This window comes from Acomys minous (genome assembly GCF_964271855.1).
Source record: "Acomys minous genome assembly, chromosome: 2".
Taxonomy (NCBI): domain Eukaryota; kingdom Metazoa; phylum Chordata; class Mammalia; order Rodentia; family Muridae; genus Acomys; species Acomys minous.
In genome coordinates, this window is record NC_140484.1 from 131350869 (window position 1) to 131371526 (window position 20658).

The 20658-nt window shown below is 45.9% G+C and overlaps 1 protein-coding gene and 1 long non-coding RNA gene across 2 annotated transcripts in view; one reads left to right on the top strand and one right to left on the bottom strand.

The window, feature by feature from the left end:
- UVRAG (UV radiation resistance associated) overlaps positions 1–20658 on the bottom strand; it is a 260496-nt gene that overhangs the window by 213445 nt on the left and 26393 nt on the right. The window contains exons 3-5 of the mRNA XM_084773991.1: positions 15260–15294; positions 11713–11874; positions 8533–8607 (exon numbers count right to left, since the gene is read on the bottom strand). Of these exons, the coding sequence (XP_084630117.1) occupies positions 8533–8607; positions 11713–11874; positions 15260–15294 (272 nt within the window). The remainder of the gene's footprint in view (positions 1–8532; positions 8608–11712; positions 11875–15259; positions 15295–20658) is intronic.
- LOC311593022 overlaps positions 1–20658 on the top strand; it is an 88414-nt gene that overhangs the window by 41700 nt on the left and 26056 nt on the right. The window lies entirely within an intron of this gene.

The window sequence follows — 20658 nt, forward strand, 5'->3', positions numbered from 1 at the left end:
GATGGCCAAGAGCCAACAGCCACTGTCCAACCCTCAGTCCTCGAAGGCCAGTTCAAGGAAAACCTCTTCACCTTTGCAGGCGCCAACATTCCCCTCATGAATGTGAAAACACCCACACTTGTCTGCTTCAGCAGCTGTCAGTCAAAGATGATGTCAGCATGCCTCACAGCTAAGAAAACAAAGTGACAGAAGCAATCTCAAAGAGAAAGAAAAAAAGAGCAGCAGAGCTGTCACCTTTGCACAGGTGACAGGGCATAATGAAGAAAAATCATCTAAAAAGGGGTGGAGCCATGTCTAAAAGGAGGTGGAGCCATGCTCTGACCCCGAGTTGGGCCACAGCTCATCCTATTTTCCAGCCTTTTCTGTTTCATGGTGGCTACCTACTGCATACCCAGCAGGCGCATGCTCCTCACCCTGGGTTACAGACAAATAATTCTAAGATTTCCTGCCTTTTCCTCCCCTAAGACATGGCTTCTCTGTGTAGCCCTGGTTGTCCTGGACTCGCTCTGTAGGCCAGGCCTGCCTCTGCCTCCCTGAATGCTGGGATTAAAGGTGAGCACCATCACAGCAGGCAGTTCTTGTTTGTTTGTTTGTTTGTTTGTTTCTAAGACAGGCTCTTATGATGACGCCCATGCTGGCTTTGAACTTGAGCTCCTCCTGCCTCAGCCTCACACCTGCTGAGATCACCAGTGCATGTTGCCATGCCTGGCTCCCTGAAGCAAACCAGGATTTCCTGGCTTTTGAGAAGCATCTAAAGCTGAGGGAGGCTAAGTGATTTGTTAAATAAACACTGTTGGAGAGCAAAGCTGGGATTACAAGTCAGAGCTCCTTACATTTCAAAGGTGCAGCTGCCTTGAAATATATACAATAAGGAACTCTGATCTGTCCAGGCTTCAGATAGATCTGGAAGCTTGCTTTTGTCCCTCAGTCCCTCATCCAATGTCAGCCTCACCATCTACTCAAGATGACCGGTTATGTGCTCATATTTGTAAAACTCATCAGTAAGTTCCTATTTCAGTCTATGTTTCTCTCATTTGAAAAACGTTGATCCTTTTGACTTGAATTCCACTCCTGTTCCAAGTTTCTTTTCACTAAAGTGAGAAAGCATCGCCACCTACTGGACCCCTATGGATATTGCTTTTGCAGATTTTGGTATGAGGGAAAAAAAAAATCCTGTACTCCAAAAAATCCTTGCAATTTGTCAAGGCCAGATTATTTAAGTGTCCCACCAGGGTGAGTTAAATGCCACAAGTTTAAGCTCAAGGGAGTTAGACTGAAAGAGATACACCACCCTCTCGAGTTTTTAACTCCCAATAGTATGACGGTCCTAAGCAAAGCTGTCACCTGCATCGACAAAGCATGCCAGGCTCGGGCTGGGAACACTGTGCCAATACAGTACAGTACAATGGCGATCATGCAAGGTGCAGGCACTCAACAGGGGCTTAGAGCCTAGTGAGGATCACTTCCCACTTGCTGCTGAAGTCACATGCAAGCTCTGTCATCGACACTATCATCTTCAATTCCCAGGCAGCTGAGGATTAAAGCACAGATGGTTTGCTGCATTTATGGATAAGGAAACAGAACCAGTTTTCCCAGGGTCTCCTCAGTAAGAAGCAGCAATCTAACTCCAAAGCCTGGGTTCTCAGTCACCCAAGGAGGTAGCCAACAACCTCCCAAAAGAGCAGCTGCCTAATGGAAACCCAGGCCAGGTGAGCCGACCTGAATACATTACAGGCAAAGCCCTGAATGGACATCCGAAAGGCTGCAAGTATATGCCTTTTTATCACCCACCTTCCAACAACATCCAGCAGCCACTCTCCCAGCCATAGCCCTCATACCACAATGGTCCTGGAGTCTCCGGGGTTTGTTTAAAGTTCTTTGATAATTTACCTGCCTCATCAGTAGAACCCAAGCAACTCACTCTTCAAAAGAACAACATTTAGTCAACCCAGTGCAGACCAGGGTCTGCAATACACACTGTTGCCTCTTTAACGCAGAACAAAAATGACTTCTCAAGCCAGGTGTGGTGGCACACGCCTTTAATCCAGCACTCAGGAGGCAGAGGCAAGTGGATCTCTTTGAGTCTGAGGCCAGCCTGGTCTACAAAGCTAGTCTAGGACAGCCAACGCTACACAGAGAAACTCTGTCTCGGAAATTTAAAAAAAAAAAAAAAAAAAAAGAATGACTGCTCATCTGTGTTTTACATTTTTTAATCCTACCATACTTAGTTTAATAGGTATGCAGTAGGTGCTTAATGCTAGGGTGGTGAACAGAGAGATAGAGGGAAAAATAATTTTTACAACGATAAAGATTTTAATTATTTACTCAAAGATTTGGTTATGTTGCAAGTGTGCACACAGTTGTCAAATAAATGGCATTACCCAAAATTGATCAGAACCAAATAACCCTCAGTGAGGCCAGCAGGGGATTGAGCAAGGGACTGAACACTCGGTCACAACTCATGGTGTGTGGTTTTCAGAGCCTTGCCCTGAGTGAGCTACGCAGGGCTCTGTAGCAGGCAGCAAAAGCCACACAAGGTCCCTGCAAACTCTGGTCCAGAATGCCTGCTTGTAAAAGTGTAATGTTCTCAAAGCCTTGTCACCTTAGCAATTTAACTGTCTCACCATCCACTCATGATTACTAGGACCACAAATATTGTGGACTCTTTGCTGCCCCTATGGTCCATCACATTCAATACTACCAAGCAGTCTCTTTTTTTTTTTTTTTTTTTTTTAATTCTTCCCAGTCCTCTACTTCCCTTTGCTAATTAGAAACTTAAAGCATTTACCGGGTATTCTTTTATTTTGAACATGTACACATAGGTTTAAATATGCCTTTTGTGTTTGTTTTTTGTTTTGAGACTGAGTCTCATGTAGTTCAGGCTGGCCTCAAACTTTCTCTGTAGCAGAGGCTAGCTTTAAACTATTTCCCAACATTCCTACCTCTACTTCCAACCATTTTCTCCCAAGTCCTACAGCTGCTTACTGTCTCTAGCCTCCTGTCACACAAATGGATGACCTCGCTCTCAACCCGTCACCTAACATACCAGCACTGTGACATGTCATGCTGCCTGGCACAGCTCAAAGTTTCTCTTTAATGGTGGCACTGTCTTCAACAGTTAAAGCGGCTTTCACCGAACTCTTCCTGCTTCCCACTCTAAGTTCGCTGAGGCTGCTCCTCAGGCCGCACGCTTTCCTACCTTTCTGCTGTAACTGTGAGTCTTACTGACAGCAGAGAGTAGAGACCATGCCTACATAGCCGGGTCTCAGGAGAGTCCTAAAAGCATAGGTAAGGTGTCCAGAGGACAATAACTCACCCCCTTCCTCAGTCAGCCTCCCATGGGCTGGCTCTCAAAATGAGTAAGACAGCAACAAAGTAGCAAGTGAATTGAGCAGCAACATTTGCTCTCTCTACTGCCTGATTGTGGATTCCCGTGGCCATGTCTCTGTCATAATCAACTGTATTCCTTCAAACCATGAGCTAAAATAAACCCTTCCTCTCCTAAATCTCTCTTGCTTTGTTGCTGCAATCAAAAGGTATTGTATATGACATGTATTGGATTTTTGTCTTTTATCATATATTATAGCCAATAGTTCAATTTCTTCTGTCTGGACCATTTTTACATACTTCATATTTTCTTACATCCTACATCATCCCTTCAGGGCTATTCCTGATGGTAAAATGTGGGCTGTAAAGCGCAGTGCTTTTGCCTAGAACTGTACTGGAGACAGGATTGCCTGCTCACTTGTCAGATAAGACTTCTGGCGCCTGCTGCAGGTGCAGAGGGGCCACTATCACTCTCATTAGTAAAAATTCTTGTCTCTGGTAACTTGTAAAAGTTTCTCCTTTCAAGTTTTTCTAAAGTTCTGGCATTTCTTTCCCACCTCCTTCAAACAGGGAGACTGTGTATCAGCCCGGAGCGCTCACTGTGCCCGAGGAGCCACCTTCTTGTAATCATCAGTCACTCCCCACAGGGGAGCTTCTGCAGTGTTGGCTTCTGCACACTTTTTTGAGATTTTATCCTAGCCCTGTTCCAGAAATCTTCATTAACATGCTTGATGGCTTTAGGTAAGTCTCTACCTTTCTTTGACTTGACCAATTTTGCTTTTTGTTTGTTGAGGAGACAGTCTTAATATATGCATGAATAGTCACAAAGCCTGCCTATAGCTTTAAAAAAAAGATTAAAACTATGCTTTCTTGGGCTAGAGAAATGGCCCAGGATAGTAAGCGCACACTAAACATGCTCTTGTTAAAGACCAGAGTTCAGTTCCCAGCACCTTCATCAGGCAGCTCACAACCACCTGTAACTCCAGCTCCAGCCGACGCACATCCCGTCTCTGTAGGCTCCTGTATTTGCTCCTGTATCCTCTATAGAAACACGTGCCCGTGCGTGCGCAAGCACACACACACACACACACACACACACACACACACACACACACACACACACACTCACTCTGTAGGCACCTGCAATCCGATGCACACAGACACAAAGTCAAAATTAATATAAATAAATCTTTTCAAATAATGCTGTTAAACTTCAGCTGATAGTAAGTGTTCCTTGGAAATCTGCTAAAGGTACAAGATGAGCTAGAATTCTAACCTGACAAAGCTAATTACCTGGATGACTACAGAATACAATGAAACGCACATAGCAAGCACATACAGAATAAACAGTTCCTAGCCATCTGCTTCTGAGTCCCAGCTCTGCTATTTAGCTGCTATCCAATCTCGGGAACGTTACTTAACCTCTCTGTACCAGTTTCTCTGCTATAGATAAACAACTGTGGACTTAAAGCACAGTAAAGAATGGAAAGTGTTTAGTGCCGGGAACTGAAAAAGTGCTCACTAAATATTGGTTCCTGTTATTACTGTTAGGGTTAGCTATTCATTCCACACTCCCAAGCTTTTACAAAGGAGAAAAATACCCTAGTCCACAGCCTGAGAGAACCGCTCCCAATCCCTCTGGACTGTGACGAGAGCTCTGAAGCTCTGAAGGGCTGGGCATGCATGGCTCAGCTCCTCCTGGCTGCCACATCACGGGGAGCCGCCTACAGCACACAACCCTGCTTGGCCCAGAGGGCTGGCTCTGGTCTACAACAGGACAATTCCATTTCCACTTGCACTGTCATTTTAGAGGGAAGAGGAGGGTCAGGAGGAAATACACACAAGCCTTTTTAGTTACAGCAAGCTCTTGGAGTCACAAAATTTAAGCAACATTTCCCAGTCAGTTTTACCTGTTATCAAGCCACCTTCTGAGCCCCATTTACCTGTTACTGCCTTGTCTGAGCTTGTTTGAAACTCAGAGAGGGAAGTCAGGTACTGGTGCCACCCCGAACCTCACCAACCATCAGTCTCTCTGCCATGGGGTTCCTGAGATACAAAGGTCTTACCACTGAAATGCTCAGTAGACACTGGCTCCTACTGCTCCCATTGTCTCTGCAGGGTGAAGAGTTAGGGACCAGCTGCAGGGTGAGTCACCGCACCAAGACAGCCATGCTTGGGAATGGCAAACAGCAGAGCAACCACAGCCTCCCTGTTCTGACTTAATCACAAAGGTTTTTACAAAGCAAATATGATATCCCAAGAACTGAGGCAGAGAGTGGGGGTCAGCATTGTGCTTGTCAATCTAACCCTACAAAGCTCACAGAGAGGGAGGAAGGACAGGCTTCCAACAAAGCAGTATATCTGGCAAAGGAGAGCTGACAGATGTGCAAACGCCGCAGGAACTCAGAAGACGAAGCCAGAAATAAAGAGGGAGGCCTTTCGGAGTTGTACTTCTAAAGACACCGCTCCATTTGCTCAGGTACAAAAGGCAAGTTTGAAGTCCTTGGTTTACTCGCCTCCTCCATCTCCTTTAAAAAACCAAAGCAACAGGGCTGGAGAGATGGCTCAGAAGTTAAGAGCCACTGTCTGTTCTTCCAAAGATCCTGAGTTCAAGTCCCAGCAACCACATGGTGGCTCACGACCATCTACAATGATATCTGGTGCCCTCTTCTGGCGTACTGGCACAGATGTAGGCAGAATACTGTATACATAATAAATAAATAAATCTAAACAAGCAAATAAAACAAAGCTACAAAAACAGCCAACCCCCACAAGTTTAAAGAGATGGAAGGAAATAGAACAAGAGCCCTGGCCTCTGAGACTCCCCTGCAGCACACTCTCTTCCCTTCTCCAGGCTGCTGCTCCTTGGTCACTCCACTGGCCCCTTCTCTGCTTGGCCTCCAGCAGTCAGGGTCCTCAAGGCTGAGCTCTGCAGCCCCTCTTCTCCACTGTACTTCCTTTTCCTAGCCTGTGTCACACACACTGCTGTGACTTTGGTGACTTTGCCATCTGCCCCACATTTATGGTTCAGTTTCTCCAAATGGCTACTTTCCATCAACACTGGAGTCTATGGACACTGCGCACTCCTGTGGCCATATCTTACCCAGGATCTGTGCTCCCCGCCCCACCACGTCCCAAAGTGTCCTGTGGCTTTCATCTTTATCGATCCAGTTACTTCAAGCCAGAATCCAAAGTCACCCTTGATCTCTCTCTCTCTCTCTCTCTCTCTCTCTCTCTCTCTCTCTCTCTCTCTTTCTCTCTCTCTCTCTCTCTCTCTCCTTTTTACCTCAAATGCAAGCCACAACAAATCCTAATGATTTTCTCTCCTACAACCCTAACTCTTGTCTTCTGAGCTGGGTGTGTAGCTCAGTGGTAAAGCGCCTGCCTAGCACATGCCTGGCACTGGATGCCATCCCTCTTCTCCTGTCCTGCCCTGCCATGGTCCATTCGGCATCTCATACTGCTGTGCTGCAAAGTCCTTCACACTGTCTCCCCACAGACGCTCTTGCTCTTTGAAACAAGGCAGAGCGAAGCCATTACATAAACCTAGTTAAAGCACTCGCCTGTTCTGTGGATAAAATCCCTAAACAGTCCATGTGGTGGCCTGCCTGGTGCTACCCTGACTTCCTTTAGGCCCTAAGACACACCATGACCCTTTTCCATGTCGTGGCCTTTCAACCTTAGCCTCCTCTCCAGGAACGCTCTCCCCACTCAGCACCCATGCCTTTCACATAACTGTTTTCTATTCATAATCTGGATTATAACTTTAGGATCCAAATCCCCAGGAGCACTTTTCTCATGGCACCAGTACAGGCCAGTCTTGAATTCTGGGGCCCAGGATCCTCTTGCCTTATCCGAGTAGCTGGAAAAGAGGTGTGCCTCTGCACCAAGCCCATCTTCACCACTGCACTCTCCGTGCGTGAGTCCAGGAGCTAACCCTGAAGGGGCACTCAGCAAACTGTGGAATGACAGGGCGTCCAAGCAGTGGTATCCGGATCACCGAGATTATGAAACAATAGGGGCTCAGAGCAAAAGCAATGTGTGGACTTTACAGAAGTTTGGGAGGGGTTTTTGTTTTGGTTTGGTTTATTTTGGTTTGGTTTTGCTTTTGCTTTTGCTTTTGGTTTGGTTTGTTTTTGAAAAAACTAATCAGAGTGGGGAAAGCAGACTCAGGGCATGTAACCTAACATCTGACTGAGCTCAGCCACTCTCTAGGCCCTGTGAAGTTCATCCTCTCGATCAGTTCCCACGGCTATGAAATGGAGAGAGCAAACCACACAGTGGCTTGTGGTCATTAAATAAGAGAAAGATGCTGAGTCCCCTGTCCCAGGGACGCTCACAGAAGGACTTTGCTAAGAGTGGACTCTCCTCTGCCCTTGCCTCTCTCTTCTCACTGTTTGCTGCAGAGACAGCTGCATACTACATACATAACTACAAACCAGCTTCAACCTCAGTTTCTTTCTTTCTCTCTTTTGAGGCAGGATTTCGTTATGTGTATTAGGCTGGCCTGGAACTCTCTATGTAGACCAGGCTGGCCTCAAACTCAGAGATTCACCTGCCTCTGTTCCCCAAGTGCTGGGATTAGTGGCGTGCACCATTATGCTCAGCATAATTTGGATTTCTTACGCTTAATGGGAATGATAAAAACATGACTGAAACATTTTGGTTAAACTATTCCATTTCAACGCAAGTCACCACGCCTATTTTGGGGAGAGGGCAGGACTGAGGCTTCCAGCATGGTGGTAAGCCCCGTGCTACTCGGCAATATCCAGGCCTTTTTTCATCTTGAGACAGGGCCCAACCAGGCATCCCAGGCTGGCCTTCAAGTCACTCTGAACCAGGGCAGGACCTGCCCATGTGATCCTCCTGCTACAGCCTTCCAAGTGGCTAGGACTGCAAGCCTGTGCCACCATGTCCAGCTCACCACTCTCTTAATCCTCAGAGAACTGGGTACAAGTGAGGAAACAGCTAGCTCAGGTTTCCCTTTGAGAAAATACAATTGGGATTTAGAAACTTGGAGTGCTCACATGTCCTAAGAAACAAGTTCTCACTCTAGAAGGCATCTGTCCGAAGCCACCCCAAATAGCAGGCTCACAGTGACACTCAAAACATGCTTCTGTTTGTACAGTGCTTCTCTGGAGTTCATCTTCCCAGGTGCGAGGCTCGTACTAACCAAAACTCAGAGCATTCGGAAAGTCCTCATACCTTATGTTCAAATGGAGCACCGTAGTAGCCGTCATTCAGCCCAAAAATGACTTCATTTTGGTTGCGGGCGTGAATCTAAGAAGGGAGAAAATGCACTATTAGTTCTTCCTATGCCGGAGACCAGAGCATGACACCTGCAACCCCACCATCCCCACGCTGACACACACGCTGCCGCTATCTAAACAAAGGGATAGCAAAGAAATCAGGTCTCACAGGCTAGGTGAGCAACAGAGTGGAGCAGATCTAGGTGTCGTTAAAGATTGAACAAAAGGTATAAACCAACACCACACACACACACACACACACACACACACACACACACACACACACACACACAGGAGAGGGGGAGGAGGGGGGAGATTGATTGGAATCATTAGGAAAAGCTGAATTAAAAATCAAAATAAATACCACTTTTTTTCCTTTTTTTCTTTGTTTTTGTTTGGTTGGTTGGTTGGTTTTGGTTTTTTCAAGATAAGATTTTTCTGTGTGGCCTTGGCTGTTTCTTTTGGTTTTTAAGATAGGATTTCTCTGTTTAGCCTTTACTGTCCTAGAACTCATTCTGTAGGCCAGGCTGGCCTTGAACTCAGAGCTTCCCCCTGCCTCTGCCTACTCAAGTGCTAGGATCAAAGGCATGTGCCACCACCATTTGGCAAATACCACTTTATACCATCATAATGGCTAAAGTTTAAAAGAACAATACACATCCACAAAGGTGTGAAGCCAATGGAAATGCCTCATGTCTCAGCTGGGAATGGAGACCTTCATGCTCACTTTGAAAAGCCACCTACAGTTCCTTACAAATGTCAACACACTCTTACCATAAGAGCAGACAGTTGCATTCCTGGGTATTTACCCAAAAGAAATGACAACAGTTGTCAGCACAGTAGGTGACATTCCCAGCAGCTTTCTTCATCATGGTGGTGGTTACTCAGCTCCACAAACAGTTCAGACTCACTGTACTGCATGCTTTTGTACTGCAGTGCAGTGCTGTGTTGAGGATGAAGCCCAGGCCTCCAACACTCTATCTACTCTGTAAGAAGGTGAACTGATCGCTGCACATTGTACCTCAACAAGCCTATCCTAACACCGACACTTCCGACAGTCCCTCCCTGACCCTAGTGGGCTAGTCTGAACACTGCTTCCACGCACTTTCTAAACTCTATTTTAAATGGTGTCTTGTACCTCTCTGGGTCCTTAACATTAAAAACATAGGGAGAAAGCACGGGACCTAATTCTTGTCACCCTAACCCACGTTGGTTTCTCCTTCTCTAAAGCTTGTGAGTCCACTTACCTGACGATGTCTAGTGTGTGCTCTTGCCACTATTTCACAAACAAGGCAGGGCTCCCTGTACTGATTACAGCTTTCTGGTTGGCTTAAACCTCACTTTTTCTTGTGCTCCGCCATCCCCGTGTGCTTCCCTGTAGAGCCAACTTTCTAAGAAGACCCCTGACTGCTGACGCTGAAATTAGCTCATTAGACATGAGCACAGTACGGTGTTTTCAGACCACCAGCAGGGCATGTGCGAGCTGGGAAGCAGGGTGAAGGAAAAAACCAAACTGTTCCTTTCAAAAGAAGTATCAGAATATACACACTGAACAAACATCACCAAAACACTAAGGATGTTTATAAACAACCTATGGCTAACATTTTAAGGTAACTTATGACAGTAGTAGCAGGGGGGCCACGAGAGAGAAGGGGTTGTCACCCCACAGTGGAGGGTTGCCATGGCCATTCAGACATGCCTCTGTGGCTGCGCAAAGAGGAGTTTTTTTGTTTGCTTGGTCTTGGTTTTTGGTTTTCCAAGACAGGATTTCTCTGTGTAGCCTTGGCTGTCCTATACTCACTTTGTAGACCAGGCTGGCCTCGAACTCACAGCGATCTGCCGCCTCTACCTCTGGAGTACTGGGATTAAAAGGCACGTACATGCCTAGCTACAAAGAGGAGTTTTGTTTTGTTTTGTTTTTTTAAGATTTATTTATTTATTTATTTATTATGTATACAGTACTCTGCCTGCATGTACACCTGCAGGCCAGAAGAGGGCATTAGATCACATTGCAGATGGTTGTGAGCCACCATGTGGTTGCTGGGAATTGAACTCAGGACCTGAGCCATCTCTCCAGCCCCCAAAGAGGAATTTTTAAGTTAGAGACATCTGAATCCAAATCTTAGCTTCACCCTACTAAGTAATTTTTAAGTATTTTCTTAAACTTCCTCAAGCTCCAATTTTTCCAATGGGGGAATAAAGGACAAATATATGAACCTTTACAAAGCTGCTCTAAATATTAATTCTAAAAACTTCTCTATGGGACACTAAATAGATGTTGTTTCATGCGCAGTTCTGATAGACTTCTGGCTGCATCCTGGAGCTATTAGAAAGGATGAGGGAGCTACCCTTGCGCTTAGTCAGGAGAGTCTAAGAGTGAGGAACATCAGTCACAGGGCACCACAGGCTGGACAGGGACCAGTCCAGAGGACATACTCATCGTCACATCCTCGGTGTAGGAGCAGACAGTCTTACTCCAGATGGAAAGGGAGATAGTGGAGGGTTCTTTGTTTCAACTTAATTTTCACAATCAAGGGGGAAATATCCAACAAGGCCAAACAGTGAGTACAGAAAACATATCAAGTCACAGACACAAGCACACAAAGCATACACAAATACACACTCACACTTAGGGTATTTCTGCCTGAGTTTCTCCAGTTAAAGGTTCTTTGTGTTTGTTTCTATTACCTGAGACAGGATGGCCTGAAACTCAGTGTCTACCAGACTGGCCTCACACTTACAGAGATCCTATCTCAGCCTCCCTGTGCTAGGATTGCACTGTGAGCTAAGGGGTTTTTTGAAATTCAAATGTAACAATGTAAGTAAACACAGCATCACAAGCCTTGTCTGTTGCTGCCCTGGTTCTGTTACAAGGCTCTGGCTAGCCCGGAACTCTCTGTGTGGACCAGGACCTAAGGCAATCCTCCTGCCTACTCCTCCTGAGTGCTGTGACTATAGGCATGTGTCACCATGCCTGGGAAGTTATCTTTTTTCTCTTGCACTAATTTATTTTTTTTACATTTTCCTCCTTTATGTTAGCATCTAGCGCAACTGAAAATGTAAAGAGAATCAACAGAAAAGTTCGACAGGTTAATTTGCAGAGGGCAGCCCTTTGAAAGGTCACTCTGAGAATTACCTGTTGACCCAAGTACTTCAGTCCATCCAAGTAGACTTTCCACTCTATCAGCAGCTGATAGGCATCTTCCTTCCCACCCCAAATCTTCACCACGAAGCAGGACACTGATGTATCCAGGCGGTCCGGCATTATCCCAAAGTCAAGACTCCTCCACGTTGGATTCTGTTGATGGAAATTAAAACATACTTTAGGAAGATTCTGGCTTCATTACAAGAATTCCCACTAGATGCTACATCATTTTGTTCAAAACAAAACACAAAAAAAACAAAACAAAGGAGGGGTTGGTGAGTTAAGAGCACTGGCTGCTCTTCTGGAGGACTCAAGTTTGATCCCCAGCAACAAGGCCTCTCACAACTGCCTGTAACTCCAGTTTCAAGAGACCCGATGCCCTCTTCTGGCCTCTGCAAGCAAGCAGGCACATAAATGGTGCGCAGACATACAGGCAGGCAAAACACCCACATACTTATAAACTAAATGAAAAATAAAGGCTGGAAGCTGGCAGGATGGCTCAGTGGTTGAGAACATTTGCCACCAAGCCTGACAACCTGAGTCCAATGCCCAGAACGCATATGGTGGAAGACAAGAAGCAATCTCTGCAAGCTGTCTTCCGACTGCCCACGTGTACCGGGCACGCTCAGACCCCTGCTCCCTGACATTTGCAAAACAAACACTTTCTTTTTTAAGACAAAAGGTATTATAAACAGATAAGACTGTCCAATTAACAGAAATGGGGTTTAATCTCCTCACAGAAGCACTTGCTCTCACTCTCTGTGACACGGCTTCCACAACACTCATTTATCCAACACACACATGGCTATGACAAGCCAGCACACAGATTAATACACACACAGCACTGGCCACCATGCGGAGAGCAAGAACACATGCGGTGCTCAGCTCTAGCTGGGACAGCCATACAACAACCCCACCTCCAAGGCTCAGGAATCATCAAGGAAGAGGGGGTGCAGAGGGTTTTGGGCATCTACAGTCAAACAGTATTTACCATACGTGTCCGGGCCATTGCACACAAGCACTCACAGCGGCTGTGACAGCACACACAAGACTTCACAAGACCAGGGGTGGGGGTGGGGAAACGGACGGGGACACACGACTCATTAAGTTGCACCCCCAGCTGAGGAGTTGGACGGCTGGCAATGGATAGCTGCTGGGTTTCCTTCAGGGAAAGGAAAGGAATTGGAGGAGAGGTGTGGGTGATCACGCCACATGCCACCCAAGCACAAATTCAACAAACAAAAGGGGGGCGGTAGCATATAAACAATGACCCCAAAGGACCTCCAACTTACCTCTCCATTTTAAACAGCTCTATCACTGGAGATGCAGCCCAAAAGCAGAGTGACTGCCTGGCAAGTGCAAGGCCCTGGGTTTCATCCCCAGTACCATATAGACAAAAATACTTACACTGGAACAGTGGAAAGTTCAGGGACAGAATTATGCTAAAGGTTACACAGCAGCACGGAAGAAACAATCAATGCTACCGGGCAGGGAAGACATGGGAGACTGCGTGCGGGAGCTTGACTTTAAGAGAACAAACAGAATGGCAGCAGAGTAAAGTCAGGAATTCCAGGCAAAGGCAATATGATATTACCAGGGCTTAGAGGTGTGAGGCCGCAAGTGAGAGCAGGGAGCAAAGAGCAGCTGCCCCAACTGTAGAGACTCAGGGAAGCAAAAGAAGGCTTGCCGGCCTACACAGCTGGGTGACGTGGCCAAGCCCTTTCAGGCATCACCTGGCTTCCCTACCGCCCTCACTAGAACTGCCCACCATTACCCTGCTGAAGCCTCGTGACATCTTGCCAGGTTAACACTGCTTCAGTTTTTACAACTGAAGAGCCTGAGACAGAATGGATTGTGGGATTTAGCAGGGTAGCCTAACTATGCACTTCTACTGCACGCCTGCTCCCCAAGACAGAGGAAGTTAAATGGCCCTCCCTACCACTCACAGCCTGTGGTCTGGGCTGATTGATGCTCATCATAACCACATTTCTAGAGATTACCTCTCGTAAGGCTCAGTGGTCAGCCAGTGATTGCTCAGACTTAGTGTTCAAATACCTCAAACCAGCAGCGCTGCCAGCAGGTTGGTAAAATACAAACAAGGCACAATCAAGCCAATGGACATGACAGCAAATGTTAAACTAGCACAAGATTAAAGCAGCCTTCACAGATCGGCCAGGAAGGAACCGGACCTCGCCAGATGCCTCCGCCCATCTACAACTTAAGAACCTGCAGGAGAGTTCTGGGCCAACTCTGGAGTCAGAGAGGAGGCTCCGCTCTGCTCCTGAGCTTCCTTCTGCTCCCCTCTGCTCCCCTCAGTCTACATCCCCTTCACCACCTGACACCAGCAATCAGCTGACTCTGATGTGGGCCACTTACTCTGAGCGCTGCACTTGGTTTAACCACATAGACAACAGCATCCATGAGGATGGAACATGTAACAAACAAAATAAAGGGGCTCCTGGTTTGACCAACTTGAGCTTTGAGTGAGGAAGCTCAGGCCCCTGGGTGAAGCTTTCCTGGACTCCCCCAAGCTGCTCTTTTACTGGTTAACATTTCTCTGAGCACTAGATCACAGTGCAAGCTTTTCTCCCTCAGGGAGCCTTCCATGCTTGCCTCCTACTTATCAGGCTCTACTGACAAACCCTTGCTAAGGCTGGGGTGTTTCTGCCACTGTTTTCCCCTCTTAGTAACCTGGAGCCTCAGCAAGGCTCCTGTCAGACCGCAGAGAGAGGCATGCGTGATGCATGCTCCAGTAGAGACACCAGGAGGAGATTCACAGCAGCATGACGCACGCTGGCTCAGACTAGAAGCCAAATGTGCTCATCATGGGGGAAAATGGAAAACCTATTAGATTCACTCAGTAGAACACACACAGACAAGTCAAACACAGGGCCGACTGATCATGACAACCAAGTTGACAATGGACACAGGGCGCTCCCTACATTTTTCATTCATACAAAACTCAAGAACAGGTAACAATTATCAAGACTACTATGCATACTCACATACAGACACACACACACACACACACACACACTCACACACACAATTTTAAAAGAAACTTTTCTAAATGGAAAAACAGTGGGATACTTTGTAGTTTGTTTTTTGGTGACAGGGTCTCACTGTGTAGCTGAGGCCACTCTTATCACTCACAATCCTCCCGTCTCTTCCTCCCTAACCCTGGGGTTACAGGCATGTGCCACGGCCAGCCAGACATGTCCAGCTCTCTAAATGAGCGAAGGCATACTCATCAAGAAATGGGTCCTGTATACAAAGGCCCTGCACAAACTATTCTTACCAATTTTGCCCAAATAAATACTGAACCAAAATTAGTCAGCTCTTTATAAATTGGAACGGTGCCAATTTAACACATTAAAGTTTTCAACAGCAATAAAAAAAATTCAATAATGACTGAACAACTGAGCAGACATGTCCATGCACTGTAACACAAGAACCAGACCTCAATTCAATCCACTCACGTTTTCTGAAACAGGGGTTATAGGATGTGTCACATGTACCTGTCGGAAAAAAAACTTACCAAGGAATTCTTAATCACTTCACTTCTATAAAATTCTGGAAAAGAAAAAAAATGACAGTAAGTGATCTGAAAGGTCATTAAACCCTGCAAAACCTTAAAGTTCTAGTAAAGCATACAAGATGCTTTCGAGGGACCTGATCCCTCTGCTATCTTTATCAGTGAAAAATATATAAAAGCAAACATTAAGTAAAAGTCTCTTAAAGGGGAAAAATACCAGTGAAGCAGATTACAAATTTTTCAGATTTAATTTTATAATTGTTACCTGTCTTCTGCAGTACATTCTAATTTGAGCCCTTAAAAATTGAAACTTTCGGTGGGGATGGAGAGATGGCTCAGTGGTTAAGAGCGCCACCTGCTTTTCCAGAGGCCCTAAGTTCCCAGCAACCACATGGTGGCTCACAACCATCTATAAATGTGATCTGATGCCCTCCTCTGCAAATAAAGCATTCATGTGCAATAAATAAAATAAATAAATCTTTTTTTTTTAATTGAAACTTTCTTCCTCTTTTCCCATTTCCACTCATTTCTTTCATGAGTACATACTGAGCACGCACACATGTGTGGTCCTGTGGGGCCTGTGATTGAGGTCAGGAGTCTCCCACTATTCTCTTCAAGGCAGGATGTCTTAATCAAACCCAGAGCTCTTCAATACAGCTGGTTTGGCTGGCCAGCCTGCTCTGGGGATCTCTCTCTGCCTTCTGAGGCTATGCAGATAGACTGCCACACTCACTCAGCATCCAGGATGCAGGTAGATCACCACGCTCACCCAACATCCAGGATGCAGGTGGACCACCACACGCTCACCCAGCATCCAGGATACAGGTGAACCACCACACGCTCACCCAGCATCCAGGATGCAGGTGGACCACCACACGCTCACCCAGCATCCAGGATGCAGATCCTAGGGAGTCAAACTCCAGTTCTCATCTGTGGAGCCATCTCCCCAGCCCCCCATTTCCACTCTTTATGACTGATTCTCTCTGCTCTTCTTCAAACATCCCCTCATAGTTGTGAAGAGTGAATCCTGGCCTAGAAACCAAATGACTGACGCTTTGCTTCTACTTGTTGCCAACACTCCATTTCTTCAATTTCTTCAGGCCCATTCTCAACGTAGAAAAGTCAGGTAATTGACGTTCTTCTGTAGGCATTAAGGGCCATTTTCCACAACCCTTCATCCATATCAGTAAATGTTACAAAGCCCAGAAGCAAGACCAAGCTAGAGGCTGTGACAGACATTCCCAACAACCCTCCAGTGTCCCACAGACACCTTGCCCAAGTGACCTCCATGCCACTGTCACGGCAGAGTGTAAAGGACTCCTGGGGTGCCCTGCTACTATAGGCAGTATTTCCCAAGTATGATGTACACATCATGTGTACCTGAGGTGTGGATGATCTGAGGCGACATGTGGACAAACTTTTTTTTCTACTATTGAAACGTATGCCTAGATAAGCGTGATGGCGCATGCCTCTAATCCCAACACTCGGAAGGCAGAGGCAAGTGGATCTCTGTGAGTTCAAGGCCAGCCTGGTCCACAAAGCAAGTCTAGAGTTGTTACACAGAGAAGACCTGTCTCAAAAAAAAAAAAAAAAAAAAGGATGCCTGCACATTCTACTTACAACTGCAAGCCCATATCCTACAACTACCATCTCCTCGTTGCTCAGAACTGTCCCTGGCACAGGAGCAGACACTCAACACATTTTGTTGTTATAAATGAACAATCACATGCCCAGGTGGCCAGCCCACGTTTGGAGTCCTTCGAGAGACAGAAAAGTAAACCTCTTCCAGCAAACTCTGTTGGTAAGGCATTTCTTAGCAGACATGCTACTGCTGTTACCTTATCCTCATCTTCCAAACAAAAGGTCATTTTTATTCTGTGTTTTGAGAACTGTTCACAGTGCATTAAATGAAAGAACAAGTTCTGAGAGAGGATTTACAGCAGGATCCAGTTTTTCTAACTAAGCTAACCATTCTTGGGTTTCAGATTTGGGTCACTTACATTCACTAGCCTGAATAGTGGTTGGTTTTTTTGTTTTGTTTTTGTTTTGGTTTTGGTTTGTTTAATGAATAACTGTTTGAAATAAGAAAATTCTATTTTTTAAAAAGGAACATCCTGAAACTGCTATGAATGTTAGCATCTTTCAAATAATACTAGAAATAAATGATCTTTTAAATATGTACCGTGCGTGGCTCTAGAGAACCAACCACGGGAAACAAAACTGTGAGACCTAAGAACAAATAGGGTCTATGACAAGACCGCAGGGCATGGTGCCAATGGTACATGCTGGCAGTCATGCGGCATTCTTTCACTCAGTAAATGTTTTGAGTGCCTCAGCCTTACTCATAACAAGAGAAAAACAAACTTAACCTAAACTGCAGAGCTATTTTCACCTATCAGATTGGCAGAGACTCAATAGCTCACATAGTCTATTTTATTGATAAGGCTGTAGAAGAAAAGACACATAAAACAATTCCCACCGAGTAGAATTTTGCAATACCTCCAAAACAGAACACACCTTCTGTGTCCCAGGAATGCCACTTTCCAGATTTACCCTAAAGGCTGACTAACCCGAAACAACGCACTTGTAAAACTCGTCAATGCAACAAGAGAAGGAACAACCTAAATGGCCACCACAGGGCCAGCCAAGGACACTCTAGAGCAGCTGGTCAAGGCAAAGTGAAAACTGCTACGCGCACACATGGTATCTGTGCGAGGAAACTGCTGGGAATGGAGTAAGAACATCTTATCTTTCTCCTATTTGTGCAAATAGTTCAGGAAAGACAAACAGGAAACAGATAACAGCGGTTACCAGGGCAGAATGGGAAACAGGTTGATGGGACATAGGTGAAAGGTGATTCTAATTTAAACCTTCATTTAGGTTTTGAACCACAGACTGCATTACAAAGTGAGTCTGGGACTACAACACAGGGCTGTTACCGAAAGAAAGAAAGAAAGAAAGAAAGAAAGAAAGAAAGGAAGGAAGGAAGGAAGGAAAGAAAAGAAAGAAAAGAAAGAGGGAGAGAGGGAGGGGGAGAAGAGAGAAGATGTACCCAGAACCCTCTGGTTATTGAAGACAGAGCAATTAATATGACTTAAAAATGTCTGTCCCTGTGGAGCTTACTTCCACAGGAAGGAAAGAGACATTAACTAAACATACCAATGCCAGGCCATCTTAAATAACTATGGGGAAGAATTAAGCAAAAAAAGAAAACAAAACAACAAAGCCCAGCAAATGGAATAGTGAAAACCTATAAAGGGTTAGTGAGAAATCCCCAAGAGTGGCTGAGGAGCTTTGGAGCAAAGGTCAGCAGGAATGTGGGCGGGCTTGCCAGGGAGGTACCTGGAGGAAGGTGTTCGGGCCAAAGTGCAGACAAGTGCAAAGTGTCACTTGTAACAAGTTCTCCCACGTAACATGGGAGAAACAGAGAGAGTCAAGACTGTCAGTGTGGCTCAAAGAGAGAAAGCAGAAGGAAAGCTAGACCTCCTGGGAGCATTTCTATACTCCATCACCAACGAATGCTCAAGAGCAGCAGGAAGTGAGCTCTGGGTGGCTGGCAGAAGACAGAAGGAGCTCGGCCTTACTCGCAATGAGCTAAGAAACCATGAGACAATAACGTGATCATTCATTTACAAGGAGTCTGGGTTGAAAACAGGCTGGGAGGGAGGGCTGGGCAAACCTGTCCAGGGGAGCCCTTCTGCCATGCAGGCGAGGACGACAGTGGCACAAAGGTACAAAGAAGTCACCAGAATATCAGCTGAAAGGCTGGGTATGAGAACTAAGTGAAAGAAGGTAATTGGATGACAGAAACCCAAGGTCAGTGAGCTGGCACCTCAGAGACTTGGTCTTCAACACACCAAGTTTAAGTCACCTACTGACTGCAAAGGGACAAGAGTAGGCAACTCAATAGAGGATATGACATCAGAGGATGGGACTTGGGTGAGGTCACAGGACTGCACGGCTCTGCCCCTGATGTACTCATGCTAAGTGTATTCCAGAAGAGGACGGGCACTTAGCACCTCCCAGGTGAGAACTTGACTATGGCTAAAACAAACTAGAGAGACTGGAGACGTGGCTCAGTGCTCAGCGAAAGCAGGGCTCTCACAGGAGCTGAGCTCTGCTTCTAGCACCACTCAGGTTACTTAGAGCATCCTGTGATCCAGCTCCAGGCGATCCCTCAGCCTCGTCCAGCCTCCCAGTGCACTCCCATGCACACAGCCCCAGTCAGACACACACATACACAATTTTAAAAGAATAAATCTTTTACAAAAACAAAACAAAAACCTCTATGGCTGGGTATGGTGGCTCATAGCTGTAATCAAATTCAGACCAAGACAGGAGGGTTACCACGAATTTTAGGCAAACATGGGCTACACAGTAAGTTCGAGGCCAGCCTGTGCTACGGCGTGAGATCTCGTCTCAGAAATAAGGTAAAACTATACATTTTAAACTTCCAAGTTTAAAGGGAACCAGGATTATTACTGATTCTCCATTCTCCAACACAGGCCTTGTTCCAAACATGTATCAAACACTATTTGCTGTAAACTACCTGAAATGTAGAGAATCTTCTATGAAAACTAAAAAGATGCCAAAACATACCCCGTATCTTCTAAGGATCTATATGAATTCAGATGAGATAAAAAGAGTAACTGAGAAGCTAGCATTTCTGATAATCTTCCAAAAAAAAAAATCTCTTGTAAAACTAGGAGATGAAATAGGTAGTGAGGCGGCTTAGGAAGAAGAGCCAACTAGCCCTTTCTGTGCTTATTCTGCGCCAAAGGCCACATACGGACCAGGAAATGCTGGTGACTGCCATGACAGACCCAGCCAGATTCGGTACCACTAGCCAGGATTACTAGAAAGGCTCCCTGTTCTCACAATGAGCTACAACCACCCAGAAAGCTCAGATATGTTTCATTCCACCACGGCTGGCTGAAGCAGAAAGAAGCCTCACAAGTCTTCAGTCATCGCATTTTAATGATGAATTAACTAGCGCTCACAAAAGCAAATAAGGAAGGCCCTAAGAGCTTTCTGAAGAAGCGAAGGCCCTGCTGGTGCAGACTGTGGGCACACTCGTGCCCTGGCACTGCTGTCCCCTATTTGTATTAATGGCCTTTTCATTGGTAACCTCAACAAATCTAAGAGCTTCCCAAAGGCCATCTGTAGTCACCAGGCCAAGTGTGGTGGCACACACCTTTACTTCCAGCTCCTGGGAACAGAAGTAGGCAGATCTCTGAGTGCTGGACCAGCCTGGTCAATGCAGTGAGTTCTAAGCCAGCCAGAGCTGTCTCAAATAAACACACAAACAAACAAACAAACAAACAAAAAAGTAACTGAAGCCAGAAAGAACAAAGGGGCAAACACAGTGACTGTTTCCATCTTTACATCACAGTCACCAGCCA